The sequence below is a fragment of the Loa loa genome (genome assembly GCF_000183805.2).
Source record: "Loa loa unplaced genomic scaffold supercont3.60, whole genome shotgun sequence".
Lineage (NCBI taxonomy): Eukaryota > Metazoa > Nematoda > Chromadorea > Rhabditida > Onchocercidae > Loa > Loa loa.
Window position 1 is genome coordinate 140198 of NW_018108240.1, and position 27500 is coordinate 167697.

At 32.0% G+C, this 27500-nt stretch overlaps 5 protein-coding genes and 1 non-coding gene across 7 annotated transcripts in view; 5 read left to right on the forward strand and 1 right to left on the reverse strand.

Moving 5' to 3' along the window:
- Positions 1-111: 111 nt before the first annotated feature.
- LOAG_03302 (hypothetical protein) lies at positions 112-4157 on the forward strand (the record flags this gene model as incomplete). Its single annotated transcript, XM_003138839.1, has 5 exons — positions 112-269; positions 2076-2198; positions 2762-2829; positions 3336-3430; positions 4119-4157. 5 exons carry the CDS (start codon positions 112-114, stop codon positions 4155-4157), a joined length of 483 nt encoding a protein of 160 aa, XP_003138887.1.
- Positions 4158-6811: 2654 nt separating this feature from the next.
- Positions 6812-9666, reverse strand: LOAG_03303 (hypothetical protein). The gene is made up of 6 exons (XM_003138840.2): positions 9477-9666; positions 8531-8660; positions 8281-8413; positions 8053-8114; positions 7461-7667; positions 6812-7243 (listed from the first exon to the last, which is right to left on the reverse strand). Exons 1-6 carry the CDS (start codon positions 9653-9655, stop codon positions 7016-7018), a joined length of 939 nt encoding a protein of 312 aa, XP_003138888.1. The 5' UTR covers positions 9656-9666; the 3' UTR covers positions 6812-7015.
- A 1090-nt stretch (positions 9667-10756) lies between these two features.
- LOAG_03304 lies at positions 10757-16340 on the forward strand (the record flags this gene model as incomplete). Of its 2 annotated transcripts, XM_020446280.1 has the most annotated exons (11): positions 10757-10870; positions 11992-12180; positions 12800-12967; positions 13199-13290; positions 13402-13568; positions 13785-13943; positions 14094-14245; positions 14397-14535; positions 14659-14937; positions 15067-15123; positions 15448-15585. In XM_020446280.1, the coding sequence occupies exons 2-11, from the start codon at positions 11993-11995 to the stop codon at positions 15583-15585; spliced, it is 1539 nt and encodes a 512-aa protein (XP_020306420.1). In that variant the 5' UTR covers positions 10757-10870; position 11992. The 2 variants fall into 2 exon arrangements, with proteins under 2 accessions (XP_020306420.1, XP_003138889.1); XM_003138841.2 differs by lacking the exon at positions 10757-10870 and having other exon boundaries at positions 11940-12180; positions 15448-16340.
- Positions 16341-16870: 530 nt separating this feature from the next.
- On the forward strand, positions 16871-20177 carry LOAG_03305 (glutamyl-tRNA synthetase). The gene is made up of 7 exons (XM_003138842.2): positions 16871-17163; positions 17528-17692; positions 18105-18266; positions 18385-18566; positions 18819-18903; positions 19027-19200; positions 19440-20177. The coding sequence occupies exons 1-7, from the start codon at positions 16888-16890 to the stop codon at positions 19971-19973; spliced, it is 1578 nt and encodes a 525-aa protein (XP_003138890.2). The 5' UTR covers positions 16871-16887; the 3' UTR covers positions 19974-20177.
- A 2413-nt stretch (positions 20178-22590) lies between these two features.
- LOAG_17307 (Edem3 protein) overlaps positions 22591-27500 on the forward strand; it is a 10894-nt gene continuing 5984 nt past the window's right edge. The window contains exons 1-11 of the mRNA XM_020449966.1: positions 22591-22776; positions 23271-23417; positions 24327-24493; positions 24772-24914; positions 25105-25336; positions 25582-25679; positions 25867-26055; positions 26303-26446; positions 26562-26647; positions 26801-26954; positions 27193-27404. Coding sequence (XP_020306421.1) covers positions 22640-22776; positions 23271-23417; positions 24327-24493; positions 24772-24914; positions 25105-25336; positions 25582-25679; positions 25867-26055; positions 26303-26446; positions 26562-26647; positions 26801-26954; positions 27193-27404 — 1709 coding nt within the window. The 5' untranslated portion in view covers positions 22591-22639. The remainder of the gene's footprint in view (positions 22777-23270; positions 23418-24326; positions 24494-24771; positions 24915-25104; positions 25337-25581; positions 25680-25866; positions 26056-26302; positions 26447-26561; positions 26648-26800; positions 26955-27192; positions 27405-27500) is intronic.
- LOAG_20033 lies at positions 24074-24145 on the forward strand. The gene has a single exon. It is a non-coding gene; the product is annotated as a tRNA-His (tRNA).

A 27500-nucleotide genomic window follows, 5' to 3' on the forward strand; every position in this document is an offset into this window, starting at 1 on the left:
AGAGAAAAAAAGAAAGGAAAAGGAAGAAAAAATAAAGAAATAAAAAAGGTGGAAAAAATCATGCAAATGTTTTGCTATCATATCACACACCACAAACATTCATTATCAATAATGGAACAGTTGCCTTTTAACAAATTTCTAATTAGTAAAACTCTAAGCTTCACTTATTATTCACCAAATTCCATTGATGAACTTATCAAAATGCAACTTTATTCAACTTTAGAACATTATCATCATTATTCTCATACTACCATATTCATGATGAGTAAGTACTTGGAAGTGCAATTGTTCAAGTTGCACTTCTTTTTTCTTAAGTAAATGGAATAAGTTGTATACAATTACAACCAATCAAATCAAATTTAATAATGAAATTTTCAAAAATAAAATTTCAAATTATTAGTTTAAAATTTTAATCCAATTTTTACGAGACGAATTATTAATATTAAAATTGAAACATGATAAATTAATCATCTGTCAGTTGTTTTTTTTTTTTTTTTTTTTTTTTTTTTTTTGTAATATTTCACAGTTCCAGTCTAATCACCGATTGGATTAAAATGAATAATTAGACGATTGGTATTAAGCTTCTTTCGTGATACTTACGCTCAATCTTATCCGGCATTCGATAACATCAGGCGAAACATCCGGATGATTCTCATATTTCAGTTCTAATATAAAAATAGCCTAAATGAATCATCATTACTACAAATGAAAACTAAACAATCAATTTTAACAATAATATATACGAAATAAAATTCAAATTGCAAAATTTTCATATCAGTGTTAATTTAAATTTTAAAAATTTGAAATAATTGATTGAATTAATATCAAAACAAAAAATCAGGGAAAAAAAATTTGTTGAATATTAATAAATTAAGAAATGATATATTCTGATGTAATGAAGTAATTCAATTAAAATCAATGAAACGAAATTGCATATTTGAAATGAAACAATCAAATTTTACTCATTTCAAGAAATGAATATTTTCAGCCTATGAGATTGTAGACTAAATCCTTTAAATTTTACTTTATCTTGTTAAAACCATTGACAGTTTGATTGCATAAAATTTGAATTGATTAAATTAAAGAATGTAACGATTTCCTTTTTTTACATTCATTTCTATTTTGTTTTTTTTATGCGTAATTAGAATTGAAGGAATGAAATTATTCGCAAATAAAATTAATTTTACTTAAATGAAGATTTTATCACTTTTTATTTCGTTTTCATTCTTTTTCAAAAAAATGAAATATTAAATTCTCAGGTAAATCATTGCTATGCTTTTAATATGAGTTGAAATGATGTTAAATATTTAAGTGAATTATGAATTTTCTCCGCCAGGCGCAATTTCTCGATCGTCTAGCATTTGACAGTTGGTTTTTCGGCTGTGGCAAAACTTTATGTTAGCATCCGTTATCCATGCACAAAAATAGCTTTAGATGCTTCAGATACGATTAAAATTAAATTTATTTTTGAAATAATCATCAATTGAATAAACAAAGAAATAAAATTTTCAATCATTTTTATAATCTTATTTTATAAATTAAAAAAAATCAGTGAATAATAATTTATAAGTCAAATTTTGTTTTAAATTTGATTTCGTTCTTTTTTTTTTTTTTTTGGTTCTTCTATCGATCTTAATATTATAGTTTCAGTGATAATTGGATGATTCAATGGTGAATGTAAAATTACTTTATCAATTCACAGGCCAGATTAGGCTCTTTGTGTAGTTAGTCATCTTTTGTTGCTTGGCCAATTCACAATCCATTCAACGTTTGTCATTTGTCGTGAAAATAACCAATTGGAAGGATGGAAATATTTGCATAATTTTTTCTGATAACATTAATGTAACTATAAATTTTGTTTTTCTGTCTTATCAATATAATTAAAATTTCAAATTTTTAATAAAAAATTTTATTTTCTTTCCAAAAAAAGAAAAAGGAAGGAAAAAGAAAGAAAACAAAAACAAAACAAAAACTTATTGTGTAAGTTTATCCCATTGCAATGATTGATTACACATTGTGTCGTTGAGTTTGTTGAAAAAAAAAGATAGTTTAAGAGTGAAAGGAATGATTTGAAGCAGGAAAGTAAATATAACAGAACTGATCTTGACAATACCTCAAAAAGATTTATCCAATATGTGTCGATTAAAACATATTGCTAACAGATGTGTGGTAAAGTTTGAACTACGACAGACTTTTAAGTAAGTGATAACAATGATAATCACAGTAGTCATTAAATTATTATCAAAGATCGGAAAGAATATTTATTCAATCATCTACAGTATCTAGTTGGAAATTAGTACTTATCAATACAGATAGATACAAGCAATTTTAGAAGAAATTGAAGTTATAAACAAAAATAAAATTAAAATAATTTAATTTGGATGGTAAAATTTGGCTCTTTGAATTCTCCAAAAAATTCTTAAGCTCTTTTTTTCTATTACATTTACTTTTTGTTTCAATTTTAAATCTTCTTTGTTTAATGCTTGATATATTTTAAAATAAATGAAATTTGATGAAACGATTATCAGATAAGTATTATTTGATGATAATGATAATAGCAAAGTGATCATTTGCCAAATGATACATATTGTAGTGAGATTGTTAAGAGTTATAAATGAAGTGCAAAAAATTTTAACTTATGGTGTGAGATGAGACACTATAACAAAAGTGCTTCATTTACTAAAGCTTTTACCTTTTGTTTACTTATGCTTCCTACAGACATAAGCGCTTTTTCTTCTTTCTATACTTTTTTTTTTTAAAGTAAGTATGAAGAAGAAATGATACGAATTAGTGAAACAACGATTGGAAATTGGAGAATAGCGCCTAGCGGTATATGAATGTGACATTTGAAATATTCATCCTATTGATTGTTATTTTATAAAGAAAAAGAATGAAGAAGTTTGTAGTCATTGATTGAAAAATTATTTCCATCTTTTTTTTTTTCTTTCTTATAAATATCAAAAATTTTAATTGTTTATTTATTAGATAAAAATTTAAATTAAGTAAAAATTTAAATTATTTCAATATCCTTTCTTAGGTACATGCTAGAAATAAGTTTAACTTAAAATATTTATTAAGACAAATAAACAAACAAGAAGTATTACTGTTATTACTACTATTTTTTTTTGACTAACTAAGTTTATTTTCAGTAATAAATTCTGATTTTACGAAATGAAATGGATATATATGATAATTAATTTCAAATAACAAATTACTTTTGAAAATTACAAATCAATTTGCATTTATTGTCAATATTAGTACTATTCTAATTTCATAACTTATCGTGTTTCCCTATTTTAAATCAAAATTTGACAAATATTCATATTTTAATTAAGCTAATTTTGCTCCAAAATTTCCACCTCAACAGTGTGATTCATTAATTAACCCTTTTTACAATGATAAGTTGTGCAAATTCACACATTTCCGGAATGTAAAAGTCTGAGAAGATTTGGTTAAGTTAGTTAACTAATTGTACTTTGAAATTCAAAAACCAAAACTATTGGATAATTGATTAAGTCGGCAAAGTTTTTCTTTCACGATTTTCTATTTTTCCAAGAATTTTTACAGCTTTAGCAGCGAAACTTTTTTTTTCCCATCATTTTCTTGAAGATCTTTAATTTTCAAGCTAATATATAGTAAACTTTTTCTTGCTTGTTTTCCAATTATTTGTTTGAGGAGAAAAACAAAATCCCCCAAAAATATATCTTATTTAAAAGCAAAAGCTGAAAAAGTTGGCTAGAAATTTCAAAAAAAGAAAAATTTGCAAAATTTTTAAGCATTTTTGAATGAATTAATAACTTTGCATCTTGTTTACATGCATGCACTTGCATGCATATTGTTTGACCATTTGACTAGTAATTAATTAATTAGATTAAGGAGCAACTCTATAATGATAATGGTATTAACTTTTTTTTAATACTTTTCATATTCTAACAAATCATTGAAAGTTTTTTTTTTTGAAATTTCAATATATTTGATACTTGTTGAAATTTTTATTTATTGCTTTTGCTTTAAAACATTTTGGATTTCTTTTTTCTTTCATATTCAAAATTTAAAAAGATTTAAAAAAGAAAAAGGGAAAGTCGTAATAACAAAAAATATTGAATTTTCATTTTCAGACTAATTTAATTAGGGAAAAAAAGATAGACAACACGTAAAGAATTGAAGTTTACAATATTTCTGCATAAAAATTTAAATTTGAAGTACTAAATTTAAAATTGAAATATCATATATCATGTCTTAATTGCAAAAACTAGCTGTTCCACTTCATTTTGTCGAAAATTTTAGCACTTGTTCATTTCTCATTTCAAGCTAAGTAATTCACTCATTATCAACTTCACATACACATACAGAACAGACACAGACACACGCAGACACACCAACACACACACACACACACATACACATACACATATACATAAAATGAGAAGAAAACGGTGAACGTTAAGCTAAGCCAGACATTAGTAATAGGTAAGAAAGATATTTAAACCAACTGAACTATTCTATTCTTTTTTTCATTTGAAAATAATTTTGTTGAAAAAAAATTCAAAAAAAAAGAGACTTCTCTGTTGTAAATAATTCTTGTAAAAGTGAAAAACTTTGTTGCAATCTTTTTTTTTTTCATTTCCCATTCTGGTAGTAAACACTGGCCGGTTTCTTTTTTTAGAAGTTATCCGGCAAATAGTACAACTCAATTGTTTGTATATCCGGAAAAGTTTGCTTCGAAAAAGTAGCAAAAAGTTTGCTTTTGGGAATGTTTCTTACATAAAATGATAAATCTTAACTTTATGCATTTATACATTTATGTACAACAATTTAAGTTATCGAAAATTGCGCATAATTTGTAATGAATCTGTGTTCCATAGGTGATAATGTTAAATTGTATTGATAACTGATAGATGAAGGAAGCATGTCGTGATTTGTGAATGAATAGGATAGATAGATCACACATATATACCTTTAGCAGCTTTACCATTTTAATCAAACTTTTGATCTTGCCGGAAATGAATAGAAATACCAGAAGTTTAATTGGTTATGTATACCATAACTTAAACAGTGCATTTTTACTAGCTGAAATCATTGGAAGTCGAAGAAATAGGATGTCTTTTATCTGTCTACCATTTTTAAGTACTACTGTTAAGAATTCTTTTCTTTTTTAAATTTCTGTAACTTAGTATTTCAAATATATTGCTTCCATATGAAAATTTATAATAGCAAGTTATCATATACAAGAAATGTTGAAAAAAAATCGGCAAAGAATTTAGGATGAATAAATGGATGAGTTGTAGGCGAGCTCTTTTGCCCTTAATTTAGGATGATTTCACTTCTAGACTTCACATCATTCATTTCTGTACGAAAAATTCCAATCAGTTTCTGTGCACTTCAAATGAATGTTCCAAATGGTATTTCTTGGTAATAGATTACTGACGGGTAGATGGAATAAAAAATAAATGCAGGAAGAAGAAAGCAATTACTAGTCGGTCGTATTTCACGGAAATCTTTTACTGCCGGAGGATGCTGCTGCTGTTGATATTTGCTGAAATGATAAATGGTACATATTTCGTTCATTTCTATTACACACCACACATCTCACTATTGATTAATAAGCATAAAAAATGCTTCCGTATATTATCTCCGGAAACTGGCCACCAAAAACTCAAAAAACTGTTGATTCCCGAACTGAAAAATGTTGTAACAACTGGGAATATTTTATATCGCAGAAATACCACAACAGATCATAAAGGCTTCAATGTTATCCTTATCACTCCAATTACACTGATATATGCAATGTATCAAAACATTGCTGATGTTTATACCTGAAATATAATTTCAACTACCATAAAGAAAAACTTTTCATTTCTGTAATTCTCTCTTTTTAATATAAAATTGAAACTCTGAAAGCCATCCATAACTGAAGTTGAAATTACAAAGAAAATCCCGGGATTGTATCAAAACATTGACATTTGTGCATGAAGCAAAAACACATACAAACTCCTATAAAGAAGGAAAGGGAAGATTTGTTCTAATAATACAAGGAATGTTGATAGACATTTTGATATCTTCAGACTACTTGCAATTTCTAAAATGATTCATAATGTGTTTAGAATCAATTATACATTGAATCATCTGGGATAATGTACAAACACTTGTGATAATGCATAAATACATTTAACAATTACATAGTACATATCACTGAAAATCTTCAATTGATAATACTGAAACTCCAGTCATTCAGGTTAAAACATACGGTATAAAACAATCCTATAAATTTGTTAGTAATTACACCAGTGTTTATGACAGGGAAAAAAATTAAAATTAATGGTGCGTTGAAAACGATAAATAATTGATTCCTGAACTGAAAATAATGAAAACTGATCCCTAAAATCACCATCCCCAGTTTTAGCGTTTGTTTAATTTGATTAAATATTACTAATCCAGCAAAAATGAAACAGTATGAGATTTCCGACTTATGCTACTTGACTTTTTACTTTTTTTCTTGAGTTTTCATATAAGTAAGCGTCTTCGCCCCTCTTTGATTTTGATACCCCTTTTTTTGCTATTCTTTTGTATGAAATGAAGTAATCCACAATTTTTTCGCAACTCAAAAACCAATTTTTTTAAAAAATTACAGAACAGATATCCTGCTTCACAAGGATGAGAAGTTTTGAGTTGATCAAGCAAAACACTACATATATCAATATAAAAACGATAATCGATTGTCCTTAAATGGAACTTAACCAGCTTATAAAAGGGTAATCACATTATCCGACCAGCAGAGACCTACGACTTACGTTCGTTTTGATCTAGGACACAGACGTTTAAAAAAAGAAGTCAGTGAACCAATTTCATTGGTGAACTAATTATCTTAAATAAAAAATGCCGGAACAAGAGATATTTTGCTTATCTGCACACAAATATAAGTCACTTTAACTTAAAGACACGTAGAGATACAAAAATCGTCTAAAGATAAAATACCACAGAAATGAGATCAGTGAAAGAATATATCCGGAGGTAATCACTCCTTTCGAAACCTGGATGGTAAATAATGTTCTTCTTCCTTCCAATTCGTTTCTTTTTCTCCTTTTTCTTGCTTCTCTTTTTCGCGCACTGCTTTCCACATTTCTATATCACGCCAGTCAGCTTTTTCGAAGTCGGGTCTAGGATTATGTGACGGAGGAGGCGGGATTTCCTTCCGTGGTTTTCCAAAATTAAAGTGTTCATTACCACCATAGATTTCCTCTTCCTGAAAGTAAACAACATGTTATACATGAAAGAAATCATAACACGAACTCAAAAATTTCTTTATATAATGAAAGAATAAGCAAAGTAATGAAATCCATTAAAGGAACGACAAGAAAATACAAATAAGTAAGGCTAATGGAGATTTAAGAAAAAATAATAGTAAGATAATCATAAAAAATTTTCGAAAAACGCTGGAAAACTGTGTCTAGAAGCACCACCTTGACGGGTCCTAAATCAATTAATTTTTTCTGTTTCTTCCAAGACACATCATCGTCAATCTTTTTCGCCAGCTCCAACTGTTCTTCCTCAAATTTACGCTTGCGTCGTTTCTCCTCTTTTTTGGCTTTCTTTATTTCCTTCTTTAATCGTCTCTGCTCTTTTCTTAGTTTCTTTTCCAAAGCTTCATCCACTTTTATAACACCATCCTGCAAAACATACAAGTAGTTGAAGACCAAAAATAATAAGCCCAAAATTAACACAGAAAATTCTAAAATGATAAAATAGACGGAAGAATACCGGAAGACAAAAAAGATCAGCATAATCCCAACGATGAAAATTATGCAAAATTTCTTCAGAATTTATTATTGCTGTGTGCACGCAAAATCACATTTTTAATAAAGAGGACAGATAATTAGCAAAGAACTAACATTTTTAATGTTATTTTCTGATAATTATCTTTTTACTTTACCACGTAGCAAAAACCCGTAAATAAGCGTATTTATATGAAATAGGAATAGCATCATAGATTATGCATTCTTCAGTAAACATTCATCGCGAACAATAGTTTGATAAGAAAAAGAAGAAACCAACCTTATCAACTGCTCCCTTCCTCTTAAGCGTTTCAACTGGATCTATATCGTCCATTTCATCTACTTAACAGATGAGTTAATTAGGAACAGAAGAAAAATGTTTAAGAACAACTGTATTTCAATCTTCATTATCAAATAAAGCGGTAAGTTTCAGATTCAGTCTGTTGAATCTCACTCGAAAAAGAAAAAGAAGAAAGAAGCTAGTGCTTTCAGTTGTAAATACACAAACCTTGATGTATGGCAATTGGTTTCGGAGCGCAACCATCTTCCCAAATTTTTCGCGTTTCTTCATCGATATCCTCATGATATTTTGGAACTTTATATTCCTCCACATGATCTACACGTATAATACGTTTCAATAGCTGTAAATGAATGTTGAGATCTTGTACTACTTTAGATTGATAACAGCAGAATAACGGTGATTTTTCAACTAAAAAACTATATTTTAGTCATTAGAATCGCAAACTTTTATAGCAAACCTTAATCCCATTGAAATTATCAACAGCTAAAATAGTTGATCGTTGATCTTCATAACAGACGAACGCGAAGCCTCGTGATTTTCCGGTTTTACGATCCCGAATTAAATTGATGTTCACGATTTCACCATATCTGAAAAAGGTGTCCATATCCTAACCAATAGCGCATCGACTTTGTAATTAGTCTGCACTGTGATGGGAAAAAAAAAACATATAATAGCTCATGCCATAAGATAGTAATATAAATGAAGAAAAAGTGACTTCTGAAATATGGGCTTCAAGCTGATGACAGAAAATAGAGAAAAGTGACTAAAAAGTAATAAATAATGCATTCTCGCAAAATAAGTCTAGATCATAAATTTTCTTACTGCTCACTCTTTTTTTTTCTTTTTAAATGACACATTTATAAGAATATTGCTTTTTAGTCCAAAGCAACACATTAAAAACCAAAGATTTATTGCGAAAGGATTAGCATTCATTTTATCATCAAAAGTGAAAAATAAATGCGTGACTTTACTTTCAAAATGTTATACCCATTTTAATCAATACATTTGAATCATTTTCAAAACAGACACTCTGGTCGCTCGCAAAAATGTTAACAACCTCATTACGCATGTGTCTGCTACCACTTTTATATATAATAATTCTTCCAAAGATAAAAATTTGGACAAAAGGAATGCATTATTCCATGCGAGTAACGAGTTTATCTGCTTCTAGCTGGATAAGTCACAGAACATGCAAGTAAGTTTAAAATTATACTGACATCTGCATATCGGTACTACAAAAAGCAGAAAGATAACAACTATATTATCGTGAGTATGGAATGACAGCTGTAGTAATGACAAATTGCAGTAATGACAAACCATTCGACTCATGAAACTGTAATAAATTTGACAATGAATTTTTTTGCACAATGGGTCCAAGAAAAAGGTTTGTTAAATAAACTTACTGTGAAAAAACAGCAATAACATCGCCTTCGTTGAGATCAAACGGTAAGCCACCAACATAGATCCAAGCTGAATTGCTGTATTTCTGGTGCCAGCTTTTGCTGCTACTTCCGGTAAAACCAAGTAACAATTCCCGTTCATTAATCTTATTCTGCTTCCGGATATTCGTCAATGGGTTCATTTTTTCTTAAATACAATGATAACTTACATGTAGTTTAATTTTAGAACTTTAACCGGCTAATACGATCTAAAGATCAATTAAATTTTGATCAGTTACTTGATCTATAAATCAGTTTAGTTCCGATCAGTTAGTCCGATCTGCAAATCAGTTAATCGGATCTATGAATCAATTTAGTTTCGATTCGTTAATCCGAATCGCAAATCAGTTAAATTTCGACCAGTTAATGCGACCTATCCGTAAACTCCTGAAGATCAGTGAGCAGTGACTTATATTCATTAACCGATATAATCACCACATGCAGTTACGTCATAATTTCCAACTCTTTCAATCCGTTATTCTCTCATTTTCTGTGCTATTTCTACTTTAATCCATCACGGTATTTTTTCAATTCCTCCCAACTTATTATTTCCACATTTTCCTCACACTACCGCTATACTCTCATAAATCCCTGCCGTCTCTTCCTAAGTAAACTCAGTAAACTCCAATAACTCCCGCAATTAGTAATGAAAGAAATCAAACCGTTAAAAAAAGAAACAAACAAACCTAGAAAAAAAAGCACCCATACGGTACCCCGACAGTACAGGGACGCGGAATGCAATTCGACGTCTCAACGAAGCTATCATGCGCTTGCGGTATTAACGGGAGTATTGAATGCTCAGATGATTACGAGATTTAGATCATCTAATTTGCATCGTATTTGATTCCCAAGTTAATATTGGTTAGAAGATTACCAATCGGTTGGAAGGTTCTCCTTGTTTTCTTGGTGAGACTCACATTTCATTGGAAGGGAAATTCAAAATCAGTTAAGATCATCATGCCATCGTCCTTGTCTCATTCTCCGCTGTTTGCTGCACAAATATTGCACTATTAAATGATTATCTATGATTAAAATGAGGAAAATCTTTATACTTGCAGTGACGAAGAAAAAGGAGGAAAATGAATGATCCGTGGAGAGAAACCGAGCTGAACACGCGTCATACTTGGATGACTCAGTGACAAATCAAAATTAGGTGTGAGACAACGTGGAAAAGTCTCCAGTGATATACAATAAAAGAGGATTTCTAATTCATTTTCAAATGTATCACTTGCGAAAAATTATCATTCTCGTATCACTCTCGCAGATTCAGCTCAGAGAATCTGTATAAAATTGGAAGCAGAGATTATTTCGAAAGTGGAGATATCAAGCCAAGCAACCCTCTCAACTGGCTATTAAAGGTGATCTCTTATCGAAATGAATTTTGTTTGAAAAAGCCTGGAAGGTTTGAATAGATTCATAGATTTACAAGAAGGACAGGAAGAATTCTAAGAAGGATTAGATGGGTCCGCAAAATAATGGCTAGCATATTTAATAAACGTAAAACGAATCAAACATAGAATGGTATTAAGTATTAACACCGAGGAACGACTAGTTTTGAAAAATTCTTCCCCCTAGTTATTTGATAATTGATAATTAATTTTTCGTTACCATCCTGACCACTTCTCTGTTCAAATATTACTTACCAAATTTCCATTCATTTTCGGTTGTGTTTAAATTACTTCCACTCTGAGAACATTATTAGGCTCAGTTTATCCGTTCATGTATCGTTTTAAAAAGTTCACACCTTAGATGGTAGTGATGAACTGAATAGCGAATAATCACGTAGAGTAGGAAAGTTCACATCCTGGATGATAGTGGTTGACTTTGTCACATCCGGATTTGCCTCAAATGTTTCATCAGTACGAAACACGGAAAGCACAGAGAATTCCCTTGCTCTTAGCTCCTGATGTGACAGCGACAACAGCAATGGGATATTAATTTTCTATAAGAGGCATTTTCTGTTACTTGGTGGCACGATTGGTAAGAAATAACTTATGAAGTTTTGCGAGTCGAAGGTTATTAACCTTATATCTTTGTGGTACTGTGTGGAAGCAGCTTTACATTGTCGGAAAAAATCAAATTCTAAAAGCGATTTCAATTTTTCACTTATCTCTGAAGCAGTATTGATTCTTATCATTACTTTCCCCACATCATCTTGCTCTCCACAGTTTCCGCTATGTTTCTTTTCATCTTTACTTGGCCACTTTTTTAGGCTTGACCTTTCTCCTCATCACGATCCTTTTTAAGCTGTCGGGTAATATGGAATGACTTTGGAATTGGTGTAAGAATTCTCTCGTCGCACAATTTCATTTCCGATTCCGTTTTTCATTTTCAGTTCCTCCCGTCATTCTCTTTTTATGAAACAAAATTAAGTCGGTAAGATAAGCTTGCTGCTTTTTGATGGTTTGATAATCGGAAAGCTTGTCATTTCAGAAAACCAATCAGCCTCTCTCGTTTGCTGTAATCATGATGTGTTAAGGATGATACGGCGGAGACGTTTGAAAAGTGTTGATGATAAGCTTTTACGAGCGACCTTCGAGCCGTTGAAATATGTAAATAATGAAGAGAAAGATTATCACCTAAATGATGAGTTACTGAATTCAGCGAAAATTTCTTCACAATTATCCGATGTTGATGATGCTGGCGATGAAAGTGACACATCGAAAATGTTAGTTATTGCTGGGAGATCCGTATTTAGCTATCAGTAATACTAACAGGTTGTTGTCACTAACATATTTGACTCAGTTGTCTGATTCATTTTATTCCTTTCATCTCTTTATCTTCTGTAGTTATTAGTGACCCATTCAAGGTAGTAATTTTCATGTCATTTTCAGCTGATACCAAACTTTACTCTATTTTTATCCAGAATAATGGTTGCTAGGGACAGTAATGAAAGGTAGTGTGAAGTAGCTAAGGATGAGCCTAGGAAATTCGATCTTTACTTTATTTCATTATTTTATCGCTTTTTAAACTTATCTGAAACTTCTCCTTATCTCTCTTCCTTCGTATATTGCAACGTTATCGTTCTTATCCACTGTTAAGCTCATTCTTAGATTAGAATTTCATTAGATCATAAATCACTTTATTTAGTAAATTCAATCAAATCAGCTAGCAGTGGACATATTCGTCACATTTTGTATCAACTGTGTCGGTTAATATTCTGCCAATCTTATTGATATGCTTTTCGATGAATTAATGTTACTATTACTTAGATTAATTCATCTCTATTATTTAGTTAACCCAAAATACAACTTTTCATCTTTGAATATATAATCAATTATTTTTAGTGCTGAAAAGCATCCGAATTATACGAGAGGTGAGTTGGACTGTATACATTATCGGCTTATCAATGAACGTGTTGTAAACGACGTTACTTTGGAATTTTTTTATAAGCCGCGTACAATTACAGTACTTGTTATCATTTGTGCATTGCTTGTTATTCCTGCATTTAGTAGGTAATGTACTATTTCAGTTTAATTTGCAGTGTCTCAAGTTATTTCTTATTCAATAAATCTGTGTTTGAAAAGTACCTTATAATATTCACTTATCTATTTTGGTTTACTCAGTGATCATAACGACTCGATGATTCGTTACACTCTTCTCGTGGTGGATTTAGTGATCAGTATAGAGAATCTGGCCAATATTATTACGATTAGAACTACAATGACGGACAGTAAATATTGCAGGAATGATGACAATTCAGGAATTAATGTTTATGCCGGTATTACCGCTGCAGTTGTTTTATTTCTTGTTGTCAGTGGTCTCACATTTCCAAATGGTAAACTTGATTTTTGTTGGTTCATTTTTTTTTATTTTTGTTTTTGTTGGTTCATTTTTCTTTTTTTTTTTGGTTTATGATATCAGCAACTCTTTTTTTGAGGAAATTTAGGTCCATTTATCCGTCCACACCCAGTTTTCTGGCGCGTTATCTTTGGTATGAGTGTCTTGTATATACTGATGCTTCAATTCGCATTGTTTCAAAACTTTCGTGATATAAAAAATGTGTTGAAATGGCTTGATCCAAAAGGTTTAAACAAAGAAAAATTGGATGAAAAAGTAAGTTTTCCCCGTATTCCGGATCATATTGGGATTTTCTCATGACTTAAAATTGATCAAAATGTTGTTTTAATTAGGTTATGCTGCTATTGCTTTAACACTTATATTTGTGTAAGTATTGCAATATATGACAGATATTAGAAAGATGAAAAATAAAAATCATCAAACGATCCTTATCACTGAAGAAGTCGCTTATACCTGGTAGTTTCTATTAAGGCTTATGCGGTTAATTGTTCCGATATCACATTAGAACGACTATGGGGCTACATGGATATATTTGCTATTGGTCATTTTGTTGGATGGGCCATGAAAGCTTTGCTTATTCGCCATTCTATCATATGTTGGTATATCAGTATCGCTTGGGAATTAACTGAGGTACTTTATATTTTTTGCTAAAAAGAATAATTGGTTCGTCGTAATTTAACTTCAAGTAAGTTATTTGTTGCTTTTTCATTTGATTTCATGTGGTTTGCTTAGGTTTTTTCATACTTTTAACTGAGAACATTGGTCGGAGTTTTAATTTAGGTGTTATTCGCTCATTTATTGCCAAACTTTCAAGAATGTTGGTGGGATGCGGTCATTTTGGATATTTTATTGTGTAACGGACTGGGTATATGGTTTGGGATATGGTTGTCGCATTTTTTTGAAATGCGACAGTTTCATTGGGAAAGCATTAAGTAACCTTTTACACATTACTTCAGTAGCTTGAAATGTAATATCTTTACGCCAAATTAAGAAATATATTTGTGTTAACAATTCCCTATAATAATGTTTAATGTGTGGTCTTCACCTAGACAATCAGTTACATTTTTTTGATTTGATTTCCAGAGATATTAAAACAGCACGGGGTAAATTCAAACGAGCCGTACTTCAATTTACTCCCGAAAGTTGGATGAAAGTGGATTGGTACAATAACTGCGCTTTGAGAAGAACGCTGGCAATTTATGGATTTGTTTTAGTGTGGCTGGTATCCTTTACTTTTTTGACCTAGGTTGTGAACACCGAGATCTGTTGTTTGAAGATTTTCTCTGCCAAACTGTTATGCTACCTTTCTGATATGATCTTTTTTTGAGTGAAACTTGGTTTTCAGATAACGGAATTGAATACTTTTTTCCTGAAGCACATATTCGCCGTAGACACATCACATCCATTAGTGTTTTCAAGGATCCTTTTAATTGCTTTCGTGTCAGCCCCAACAATACGGCAGTTTTATTTATTCGCTACCGATCCACGAATTAAGCGTATGGGCATGCAAAGTTGGGTGTATGTGGCTATATGTACTTTAGAAGCAGCGATTTGCATCAAGTTTGGACGACCACAACTTCCTCGTGTTAAACTAACGCTGATTGTTTCATGGATCTGTTTCATGGTTTGTTTTAATCAGATTACTTCAGAATGTTGGTAGAATGCTAAAACTATTGTAACAATTCCAGTAGATTACTTAAAATATTATTTTTCCAATATTCTTCGATAGGGGGATAATAGAACGAACTTTTAGGCTATTGGTACATTCGCTTGCGTTTGGATGTCGGTGTGGTGGGTAAAAACGTTCACGGTTAGTATACAATATAACGATCAGAAAATATCATATATTAGCTTGTTAAATCTAATCTTATTTTGGTCCTACCAAATTTTTCCATTAATTTGAAATCGAAATTTCCCATCACATTTATGTGGCAGTAACACACTTTGAATATCCTGCAACACGAGTTACTATTTCACAGCAGTTTTATACTAATTAACAGTTTTATGTTAGTAAAATTTTTATATTGGACAAATTGACTTGAAATGAACTTGCTACAATAATAATCAATTTTTCTAATTTTCTTTTATTATTAAACAACACATTTTTCATTGATACATTTATCCTTTACTACAGAAAACAGAAAAAGTGAATATAAATGGTTGCTTGCGGGATTGTTATCTAGATTCTAGCCATGAAAATCTTGGCGCACTTACTGACGAGGTAAAGGCACGCCGGAAACGATTGAATATATCGGAATCAGATTTTGCCTGATCGAATGAATTGGAGATCGAATGAATTGAAGTTACTGGAAATTGTTTCTATATGAACGTATATCTTTTACCTGTTTCAACTTATTAACTTAAAATTTAGTATCACTTCCACCCTGATCATGTTCAAATTTATTCTAATAACGGTGAAATTTTAATCCTATAGCTGTTTTCATCTGTTTTGTTAGATCTGTCCTATAGGTTAGAGATATATGTAATCCGGAAACTTGATTGTAACGTGTAACATTTTTGTGGTTCATCTTTAGATGTAAAAGTTTGTTATTCGTTAATGAAATATGAAGCATTTACAGCGTGTAACTTACTGATGCCGAACATGCACTATTTCATTATATGAAATATATGTGTTTTCATCATCTTTCAACGTCAGTAAGGACCCTAAGTAAAGTCAATGTGAATTGGACTGATAGGATAATGATACTGTCACGATAATGACACTTTTTGATTGTTTCTACCATCTGTTTTACTAATTTCGCAAATGATAAGCTCCACATGCTCGCCGTATGCGTTTCTTGTTAGATATCTAATTCTGCTTCATTCATTCATGTTTTTCGTCTTTCCGCATTCAATTTTTTGTGTAGAACACGTTTTCCTATAGAAATGCCGCTTACCGTCATTTATAGTGCAGTCTGCCTTCAGTTAAAATAATATATTATATTCTACTACTTTATTCGCTTATGTGTCACGTCAGTACTATATTTTTAATATTTTCCCGAGTTTATTATATCAAAATATTAAGGTGGATTTAAGTGATTGATTTGTGAGTGTTCTTTCGTTTTTGTGGTGAAATGAAAGTAGGGAAACATTCTAAGATCGGATCATAACGAATAATTCAGGTTATGCAAACTCCATTAAATTTGTTATAATCCAACTTGGCAGTTTAGCATTATGTTAACAACATAATATTTGGGAAATATCGACGGTGGTTACTCCGGTACAATAGTAAGATTCATCAAAATGTTTTGGGAACATGAATGAAAAAGGAATGCTCGAAGCAAATAACTTTAAGTAATAAAATAATAGTGAGTAGCAGTGCCGTCCGGACAATTTTATTCTTGAAACCGCATAGACAATAGACTATGTGAGTAAAACTTCAAAGATTTTAGTGCTTATCTTGCAGTCTTTGCTATTATGGTATCATTGTACGAACTTCTTTTGCTAATTTCAAATAGCACGTATAATTTCTACTTGCATTTTTCATGGATTTTACAGTGTTATTGGGATAATTAATTTTGGTAAGCCTAAATAAGTGTTTTATCTCTTCTGATACATTTCAGATGGAAAAAATATGTTCAAGGATGTAAATAAGTTGAGAAGTTTTAAAATGTTGAAGGCTTCAGCGTGTACCGTTCAGTTTATCAGTTCTACAAGAAATTTCCACAGTAGACAAACTTGTGATGAAGTTCGTGTACGTTTTGCTCCTTCTCCAACCGGTAATTTGCATTTGGGTGGCCTTAGAACGGCACTTTACAACTTTTTGTTTGCTCGATCGCAAGGAGGCAAATTCATTCTGCGAATCGAAGATACTGATCAACAACGTTTGGTACCTGGTGCTGTGCAACAGGTCTGTATGTTAATATGTTGTTTTTGAAATTTACCATGATAGTTGGGAAGGAAAGATTGTAAGTTGGATTTATTTGCTTTGGAAAATCATTGAATTATTTCGGGGAGATTATGCTTCACTTTTTAGATTTTCTATAATTTTTTTCTTTTTTTGAATACTTTTTTGTGAACGCTTTTTTCATTCTTCGTTTAAATTAATTCCTTCATTTATTTATTTTTTTTTCATCCAAGTTATATATGATATAATTTTAACATAGTGTTAGTGTGGTGTATGGTTATTTTTTGTGTTTTTTGTAAGTGCAATCTTCCAGTAATCATAAAATCAAACATTTAAATAAATGAAATCTATGAATTTTTTTATTCAGATAGAAGCAACACTGGATCGGTACGAGCTTTTTCGGGATGAAGGACCTTCTAATAGTGGGAAATTCGGACCATATTTACAATCTGGAAGGAAGGCAATTTATCGAGATGCTGTCGAACAACTTATTGATAGTCGCAATGCATATCGATGCTTTTGTACAAAGACAGTAAGCATTTCACTCGATTAAATTGGTAATTTTGTTGGATAAGATAAAAACTGAAATTGATCTTCAATCCTGATATGCCCAGAAGCTTTGCATGGAACCTTAAATGCAAATAGTATTTCTGACTGTTTTAGTCTTTTTTTCCATCAACCTCTAATTAAAAGGATTCGATATTTTGGCATTTATATTTTCTCAAAAAATAAAACAATGTAAAAGGAAGTATGCGTTTTCCGACAATTTTTACCTTCTGCAAACGATTTTGATTTAGTTTTAAAATTCTAATTTTCTAATTTTCTAAAGAGAGTTCTAATTTTCTTTGTAAACTTTTCATCAGTTTTTTTTTTATTTCAGGATTATTAGACTCTTCTAAAGCTTCCAAATTTCATGTCCGCATTACCTTACCATGATATTTAAGCGTTTGGATATGTTGCGTCGAGAAGCGGCTAGACGTCATGAAGTGCCTAAATATGACAACCATTGTCGTGAACTGACTGATGAGGAAGTCAAGAAAAGGCTGGAGAATGGTGAAAGTTATGCTGTCAGATTCAAGTTTGAAAGAAAGGAAGTACATTTCAAGGTAACAACTGTTAATTTTTTTGAAGTAACATCTTGTACATCTTGTATTTTTTAAACATTTCTTCTATATCCTAAGAAACTTACTGTTTAGTTTTCTTTTTTCCCTAAATGATTTTAAGGATCAAATTTTCGGTGAAATAACGCAGAAAAGCAGTGAAGGAGATTTCATTCTGATGAAGACTGATTCATTTCCAACCTATCATTTGGCGAATGTTGTCGATGATCATCACATGCAGATCAGCCATGTGATACGTGGTTCTGAATGGCTTACGTCTGTTTCGAAGCATATACAACTTTATCAGTAAGTAGCTAGTCATAAAAAAAAGGTTTATTATTTAGCAAACCTAGTAAACTGATTGAATCCGCCTCATAATATGAGTGACTGTAAAGTAATGGAACTATTTATCGACTTAATATTTGGTTGCAGGAAATACCACATATTTCAATAGGTAAACATATGAATTTATAAATAGTTTTAAAACTGGTTTATGTTGGAATTTTTCAGGGAAATAAATTTGATTCACTTAATATGCTTTTGAATTTTCAATTACAGGGCTTTTGGATGGTTGTCTCCTATGTGGATTCATCTTCCATTGCTTGTAAGAAATAGCAGCAAGAAACTTTCAAAACGTGACAAGGTTCATTTACAACTTTGATTTTCATTCCTCCGGCATAAATTGGAAAATATACAAAAATTTTTTTTGAAAATAAAAGTCCTAGAATGTTTTAAGTGTAAGTATTCTTACCAAACGTACGTATAGGATGCTTTTGTGGAATTTTATGATATTGATAAAGGATATTTGCCAATTGCGGTGCTGAATTATCTGTGTCGAAATGGAAGTGGTATTCAAGATTTCGATTTATCGAAGCTCTACACGCTGGATGAGATGATAAGAAAATTCAACGTTTATTTAATTGGCAAACGAAATATAATGGTATGCTCGAAAATAAATAATTCGTATTTTAACGCCTGTTTTTTTTTCGAATATTATATAAATTCTACTGAATAGATAGTCAAGGTGCTTATTTTGAGTTTAACGACTTTACTTCTTAATTAGTTTGCTTTCTGAGTATAAGCCTTGCACTACAGTTACTTCTATTATTGTTAGATTTGGGTAGTCATTATGAGATGCTTCCTGAAAACTTGTAGTAATTCTAATTTCAACATCTTAAGTTGGATCAATTGGTTCTTGATGCATACGGTCACAAAGCGATACAGAATGCTGACGTTGATAAACAGTTGGTCCCAGAGATTATGAAGCGTCTTCAGAGGACATTTCCAGAAGCTGCCGCAGAATTGATTGCCGATTCTGATTATGTCAAGAAGGTCCTTGATTTGTTTAGACGAACGGATCAGAAGCTATGTTACTTGGAACAGTTAATCAGTAGTGACTTTAAGTATTACTTCTTACGACCAACTAGTCCGGAAAAAACACTTTCTGAGTTTGATGCGCACATAGTATCGTCCATTCTCAGTAGTTTTATGGATTGCGGAGATTGGAATATGGATTACATGAAAACGTTGGCTTCCATACATGGTATCAAATGTCCCCAAATATTTCGAATTATACGTTTAGCGTTAATCGATTGCCAAAGTGGACCACCGGTTATGGAACTATTTGAGTTCTTCGGAAAAAAGGAATGTATGAAGAGATTTTCGACCATGATTGAAATGTTAAAAGAATCGAAACTGTCATCAACACTCTAGTTGTTTGATGTTAACTTTATGTATTTTTATTCATCCGATTGTTACTATTATCAGTGTTAATTTTGTGCACTTTCTTTTTCTTTTTTAGATTAATTCATACGAATATCGTACCAAATTGAAACCTAGTGGAAAATATTTCGACGAAATGAAAAACTTATAATAAAAATAAGAAACATTAGAAAGACTAGTAATATGCAACTGATGCGTCCGTATAGTAAGAAGGGCTTTCAGTTGCAAGTTTTTCCATTGTTCAAATTGCGAAATTATTTTGTCCCTCCTAGATTGTTTGATTTGTTCGTTATCTAAAATTTCTTAAATAAAGTACTGTGGTCATGATCAAGCAAATGTTGGAAGCTTACTTATTAGTTACATATTAACCAATAATTTTCCATCGATATTTTCGAAGTTTTTGATGTTTTCACTATTCGTTCCCACGTATATCAACGATATGAATAATGCTTAGAACAAAAGTGCATGCGACTTTCCGATTACAAATTCAACCATTCTTTATGAATGCAAATGTGCAGTGTTTTTTGGCGTTAGTACATGTTTGAAAACATGTTTGCCACCAGAGTAACGGTTATTTAAACGAGTTCAGATCATCGCATTCCCATGCCATTCCCATTCGGGACTTCTCGATGCTTCCTAAATAAAATTCCTCTCCCATGCTAAAATCAAAACAAAGTACCGGATATGCAAATGCGCCCCACTTCTCCATTCTTCCTCTTCGGCTAGTGACACAATTTGCGAACGAAACGTTTCTGGTTTTCAGCTAAGAAGTTCATATAATATTACTGATGAGGGGAAGCTTTCGAATTGAATCGGAAATTTAAGACATTTTGAGTGAGGATATCTGGTAGTATTCCAAGTGTCATTAAACGTTCACTTTCAGTGTTGTTGTAGTGGGAATGGCTCACATAACGAAGTGCGGGTCTTTTCCCGAGAGAAGCGATATAACTCTGGTAAGTACTACAACGTAAGTTATGACAGGGCGATTGCTGAATAGAAGTTAGTTTAGAAGTTATTCTCATGCTTTAGAAGTCATTCTGTTGAAAAAAACAGTTCGATTTCCAGTAACATCTGGAAGAGTTTGTCGTGTTCCGATACGAATATTTTCAGTTAAAGTTGCAAAGTGAAACCAGAGTGAAATGTTCGGGTAAATATTCATGATTGAAATACATGAATAAAAGACACCTTGGAAACTAAATGCTAAAGAGGTATAAGGAAAGGATAACTGTAAAGATATCTTGAATTGTTAAATGGGAAGTTTCAACTGCCTTCTTTATCTGTACTGTAACATTTTTGCTGAGAAAAAAAGCAGAAAAAAAAAAACAAGTTTTGGGAGAAAGCGCAAGCTATCATTTCTCATCTTCTTTATCATTATTCTCTTTGCTGCGTTTGTGGATATGAATCCTATTGATTTTTTTTCTATGTTATTCTCAAGTACCATCTGCTGACATTATTTTGCTATGATTTTGCTTATACAAGTTTAAAAGTACTGCCTTTTAAAGCAATTATAGATATTTGATGTTCACGAAGTTTGATGCTATTGTTTAATGATATAATTGTAGATATTTTAGTGTTATTCGTGAACAGTACGGAATTGTTTGGTTTTAAGTCGAAATACGAATGAGTACGATGGATATTCCAGTTCAAGTCGAAATACGGATGAATACGATGGATAGTCCAATTCTGGATATTCTGAAGGCAACTTTCGAACTGTGTGTGAGAAGGAAATGCTGGTATCATATTTATGATCAGTAATCAAATACACCATGTTACTGGCTGAAGGAATTTTTAATTCCATTCAAGTAGACAGAGGTTCATTGTAATATCTAATTACCTATTGCCGAGTAGTACAAATCATGTGCTGTACATGAAAATTATTAGTAAATGAAAATTTATTAGTACATAAAAAAATTTATTAGTGTGTAAAAATTAGTACATTTTTTGACAAACGACCCTTGGTCAGTTTTGCTTTATGTTTTATAGTTTCAGTGATGTCTTCGTTTCAGCTGGTGAATTTTGTTTTTACAAACCATCACACATCCATTTAAAAAAAAGGAGTTGAAGGAGATCACTTTGGATGGGTCAAACAATCAGAGTACAGGACTATTTGGTTCAGGAAAGTAGTGATAAATTGAACTGTAACAGTAATAAATTGTGAACTTGCAAATTGTTACTTTTAATATGGTACTTTTAATGAATGAGTACTTTTAATATTCATTTTCCATTGAATCTGTTGCTTGTTTTTGGAAATGTGATGCACATATGAAATATATGATAAGCTTAGAGATGGATGATAAAAATTTATATTGGTAGCCTTTGGAATATTGGTGAGGTAATAAAATTATTAGGAAAGAGGCATGCAACTCTGTCTGTGTTACTTTAATGTTATTTGAACTGAAAGGATGTTTGGATGTTAGGATGTCTTTGTCCCTTTTGTCTGACTTTATCATTTGTCTTAACACTGATGAAACAAGAAATGTTCGTGGTGACCTTTTCACAAATTATATTGATAGATGATTATTTCCCGGTAATTTCAGGATTGTCGATTCAACATGTGTAAGAATACGTGGTAAAATTGGCTTTGCACTTATTTGCATTTCCTTATTTCTGGTGTTCAATTGACTGTAATTTTTAACTTCGTAACCAAGGCCATAAGTATGCTAAACGGTATGTGGAGATGGCGGAGTTCAGTGGATCAGTTTATGTGCAGTGTATGCGTTCTGCACCTATATATCGGATTGGTTTCATGTGATAGAGCATACGACAATGAAAAGATTGATACAGTTGTCCTCAGGTAATGTAGAATGGAATATTGGACCAACCAATGGACGTTGATCTCTTGAACTGTCGAAATGCAGCAAGAAGGAACAATTGGCTATTTAATAGGATTTTTCCATACTTTTAACCTCCATATAGGAATGTGCACTGAGATTATCGGAATAGGATGATTAATTGGCACAGCTAGTAATGCGACAAAACTCTTAGTACCACTAGTGAACAACTTCGTGGCGCTAGCCGTTCTAATCTTTCCGTTTTATCCAGTTAACGGCTAGATCTTTTGGTCTTCTTAGCTTGACACCTTTACATATGCTTGTGATCGTCGTATCATCTAATTAGTAGCCAGTATTGAAGTATGATGTGCATGTTCCGTTACTGCAGAATTCAAACAACAGTAAATATTTGACCAGTTCTGAAGAACAAAGATTTCTTACCTGAAATCGTTTTTCGCCTAAAATTATTCTCCAGAAGATTTCCTTTTCAATTTGTTATTGTGATACGCTCTTATAGGCTACAAGCAAAAGAAATGTTCATGCATGGGTATAATTCGTACATGAAATATGCATACCCGCATGACGAGCTGATGCCACTGTCATGTAAGGGACGGCAACGAGGTGTTACGCCACCACGAGGGGATGTTGATGATGCGTTAGGGAAGTAAGTTTTCTTCAACTTTATTGCTCATTTAATTTTAATTGTTGATGTTAGTTGACATCCGCAAGAAACATTTAGAAGGCTTGTTTAAGATTTTTGTCTTTCAAATGTCTTAGCCATTTCTTTTTGAATTTCTCGTAAATTTCTTCTACCTGATTTTTTCTTATAGAATAAATGTCGTATTGATATTAGCTTTTCGATCTTATTTATTGCAGTAATGTGAGATAAAAAAATAAATGTTGAAAACAAAATGAAAAATACTATAACATATTTCTTCCCAATAATAAGAAATATGATGTTTTTATATGTAATTACTTACAAAACCTAATATCGAATTAGGAATTGAAGTGAAAGAGGGTGGTATTTCGCCACCATAATTGGTAAATTTCGTATTTTATTTGAAATCGTCGACAAGTTTGCATTCAATCAGCATGAAATCATTGATAACATTTTATTCAAAAATTGAGGATTAAGAGATCTTTCCTTCTACTGCAAAAAAAAAAAAAATATTTTGCACTGATTGACCTGTGCACAATTCAGAATTTTTCTCTATTTGCCCACTGCATTTCTCTTGGATTTTTACGATATCTGGAGGGTACGGGAGTTTCCACAGCTTCATTAATACCTCTCTTGATGCTTCTTTAGAGGTCTCCATCCTGGCCCAAGTAGTATAGTGGTTAGTACTCCACGTTGTGGCCGTGGCGACACAGGTTCGATTCCTGTCTTGGGCAGCGCGTTCTTTATGAGAGCTTCCTAGCGCCACTGTTGGCGGATGGGATGCTGTCTCCCCGTCTTTTGGTAGATAACTTTCATCTTTGGTCTCAGTCCTTTGAAAGGAAGAATTTAAATTTCAGTTGGTTTTATTGCTTCATTTTGGGAAGAAAACATAGTTAATTCGATAATGACTTGCAGTTTTTCGTTAACTCTTGTCGATTCATTGGATGCATTGGTCGTATTGGGTGAGTTGGGTGAGTTTGAAGAGTCTGTGAGACGAATTGTAAAGAATGTTCGCTTCGATTCAAATTTGGTTGTGTCAGTTTTTGAAACGAATATTAGAATGGTGGGAGGATTAATATCAGGTACGCTCTAGAGTTTTTCCATTCTGGCATGAGCGTAGGACGAAGACTGCTGATTATTTGTGTGAAGTATGTGCTACTGGTAACTAATGCATGAGTGACATCATACATTGATCTCATGATAGAGCCCCAAATGAGAGTTACGAAACATTTCTTTTAATCTTGCTCTTGGTTGAAACTATTTCTGATATAGCTGATTTGATTTCTTTGAGCTTCCACAAGTATTCAGTCGTAGTCTTTTGTTACTGTAGAAATCCTCGAATATATTCAAACTTTTGTAGGTCACGTAATGGCTAAACTGGTACAGTCGAGAGATGAGAATCGTTTAGGATGGTATAAAGACGAATTGTTGCAGATGGCTGCTGAATTAGCTGATAGGCTTCTTCCTGCTTTCAATACCACTAGTGGAGTTCCTTATTCTAGAGTAAGTTGAACTTGTTGCAGTACTATATTCCAATCATTATTGAAATACTTAATTTCGTTGGTACTGTTGAGCCGAATTCACCAACTATGATAAATATTATGATTTTAGCGAAAAAAAACAACGATTTAGAGGATATTAGAAAATTTAAGAACATTTGTTTTCCTGCAACATTTTTATATCCAATTTTCAGATAAATCTTAAGTATGGAATGTTAGATTTTCTTCGGCAACAACATGACACTTGTACAGCTTGTGGGGGAACGATGATTCTCGAATTCGCTGCGCTCAGTCGACTTACAGGTAAACCAGTCTACGAGGAAAAAGCTCGAAAAGCAATGGATTTTCTTTGGGCCCAGAGACACCGTGGAAGTGATTTAATGGGCACTGTCTTAAACGTACATTCTGGCGATTGGATAAGAAGAGGTATTATGAACAAATTTTAATTTATATCTGATTGATTCATTTCCCAACTTTACATGTACACTGTTTACTATTACTCTTCTTCTTTTTTTAGTGCTAGCTTGAACCTTGTTTCTTATAAACTGTGATCCGGTGTACCGACCACTTCAGACTTCTGTCATTGTCGACACTATTATACATTAGAGGATGATGATGGTGCTGCTTAACATACTTGAAATGTATATTTTGAAAATTAAATTTTACTACAGATGCGGGTATTGGAGCGGGGATCGATTCCTATTACGAGTATTGTTTGAAGGCATATATTTTATTGGGCGACGAGGGGTATTTATATCGCTTCAATAAGGTCTAGTTTTTTCACTGTATTGTTATGATGTTCGTGTTAATTAAATGCGTAGGTAACATTGTAGTGTAATATACAGACAACGGAAATATTTAAGGTGGTGAAATTGACTTCGTTAGGCAGCTCCTCGATGCCTTCCGATACCAGTTTCTCTAATTCCATAATAAGGTAGTTCTTGAGTCTTTTGCAGCATTATGACGCCATAATGAGATATGTTAACAAGGGCCCACTGTTTATCGATGTTCATATGCACAAGCCAACAGTTGCCGCTAGAACTTATATGGATTCCTTGCTGGCGTTTTGGCCTGGTATACAAGTTTTAAAGGGTGATCTAAAAGCAGCTATCGAATTTCATGAAACGCTTTATCAAGTGATCAAGGTATCTTTATCATTGGTTAGCGATCGATGGAAAATATTTTTCTTGTTTCCCTACCGGTATTAGCTATTTTTTATAAGAAGAAAAAAAAATACGATTGCGTGATGAGTTATTCTCCTCTTTATCCACTACTTATACCCAATAACGGTTGAAATTATTCACTTTGAATGAACTATTTCGAAATTCTACCATGTTTTTTGATTTTTCCAACATAATTTTTGATCTGTAGTGGAAGCATATTTTGCTTTAGAGACACAAATTCTTACCGGAAGCATTTACGCATGATTTACAAGTTCATTGGGCCCAACATCCTATTCGACCGGAATTTATTGAAAGCACTTATCTGCTATACAGGGCAACAAAGGATGAGCATTATTTACATGTGGCCAAAAATGTAAGTATTTGATGAATAATGATTTCTTCAATTTTCGATTCGAACAAACAACTTTTGGGAAGATTGTTTTGCTTTTTCCATTTTTATTCTGAAGAATATTGTCATTGATTATCAGATTCTGGATAGTATGAATAAATTTTTGCGAGTTGAATGCGGATTTGCTGCCTTCAAAGATATCCGTTCGATGAATCACGAAGACAGGTAGGAATCCATGTGTTTATTTCTTTACATATATTTATTTCTTCACTTCGTTTAAACTTGTGAAGTTTTAGCAGATTTACTTTAAAAGTTGTGAGGTTTTTTTTGTCTCTTCCCTTCTTTCTGTCTCTAAAAATATTATTCAGCCATTTTCAGAATGGATTCTTTCGTGCTTTCGGAAACGTTGAAATATCTGTATATGATTTTCACGAATCCTTCTGACTTACCCATTGACTTAGACAACTATGTTCTTACTACTGAAGCTCATTTTATTCCACTTTCAATCGGTGACACTGATAACAGCGAAAAAGTTAGTTGTTTTTGCTTAGCAACACTAGTATTTTTTAATATCCTGAGTACGATGACAGCATTTTTGTAACTTTTGACGAGTCCTTTGGTTGCTTTGCGTGCTACTACTGTAGTGATATGGACGACGCAGCGGTGAAAATATCTGCCGTGTTTTACAGATTAATGAGCTCAAAAGAAGCATTGTTAAATCCTTAAATCTACCCAAAATTAACTGTTGTTGTACAAATCGATTTTTACAGCTTACACGTCGTTTGTTCATTGATCCGGATGAAATAATTGATGATGAAAATGCAATAATGGCTAAAAAATTCCGATCAGCATGTCCTGCGGGGATAATTAATGAGAATTACGATAATTTGCCGGCTTATGCAGAGGAATTGCGTCACACTGTACAAAATGTCGTTAGCGAACTAACGAAAAATTCAGAAAGTGCCAATAGTTGTCCAAAAATGTAAGACTTTGTTTTATAATAGAATATCTAAAATATTACTGAAATTTCCTCCTAGGATTTCACAAAAATCAATATTTATGAATAAAATGTTTTCAT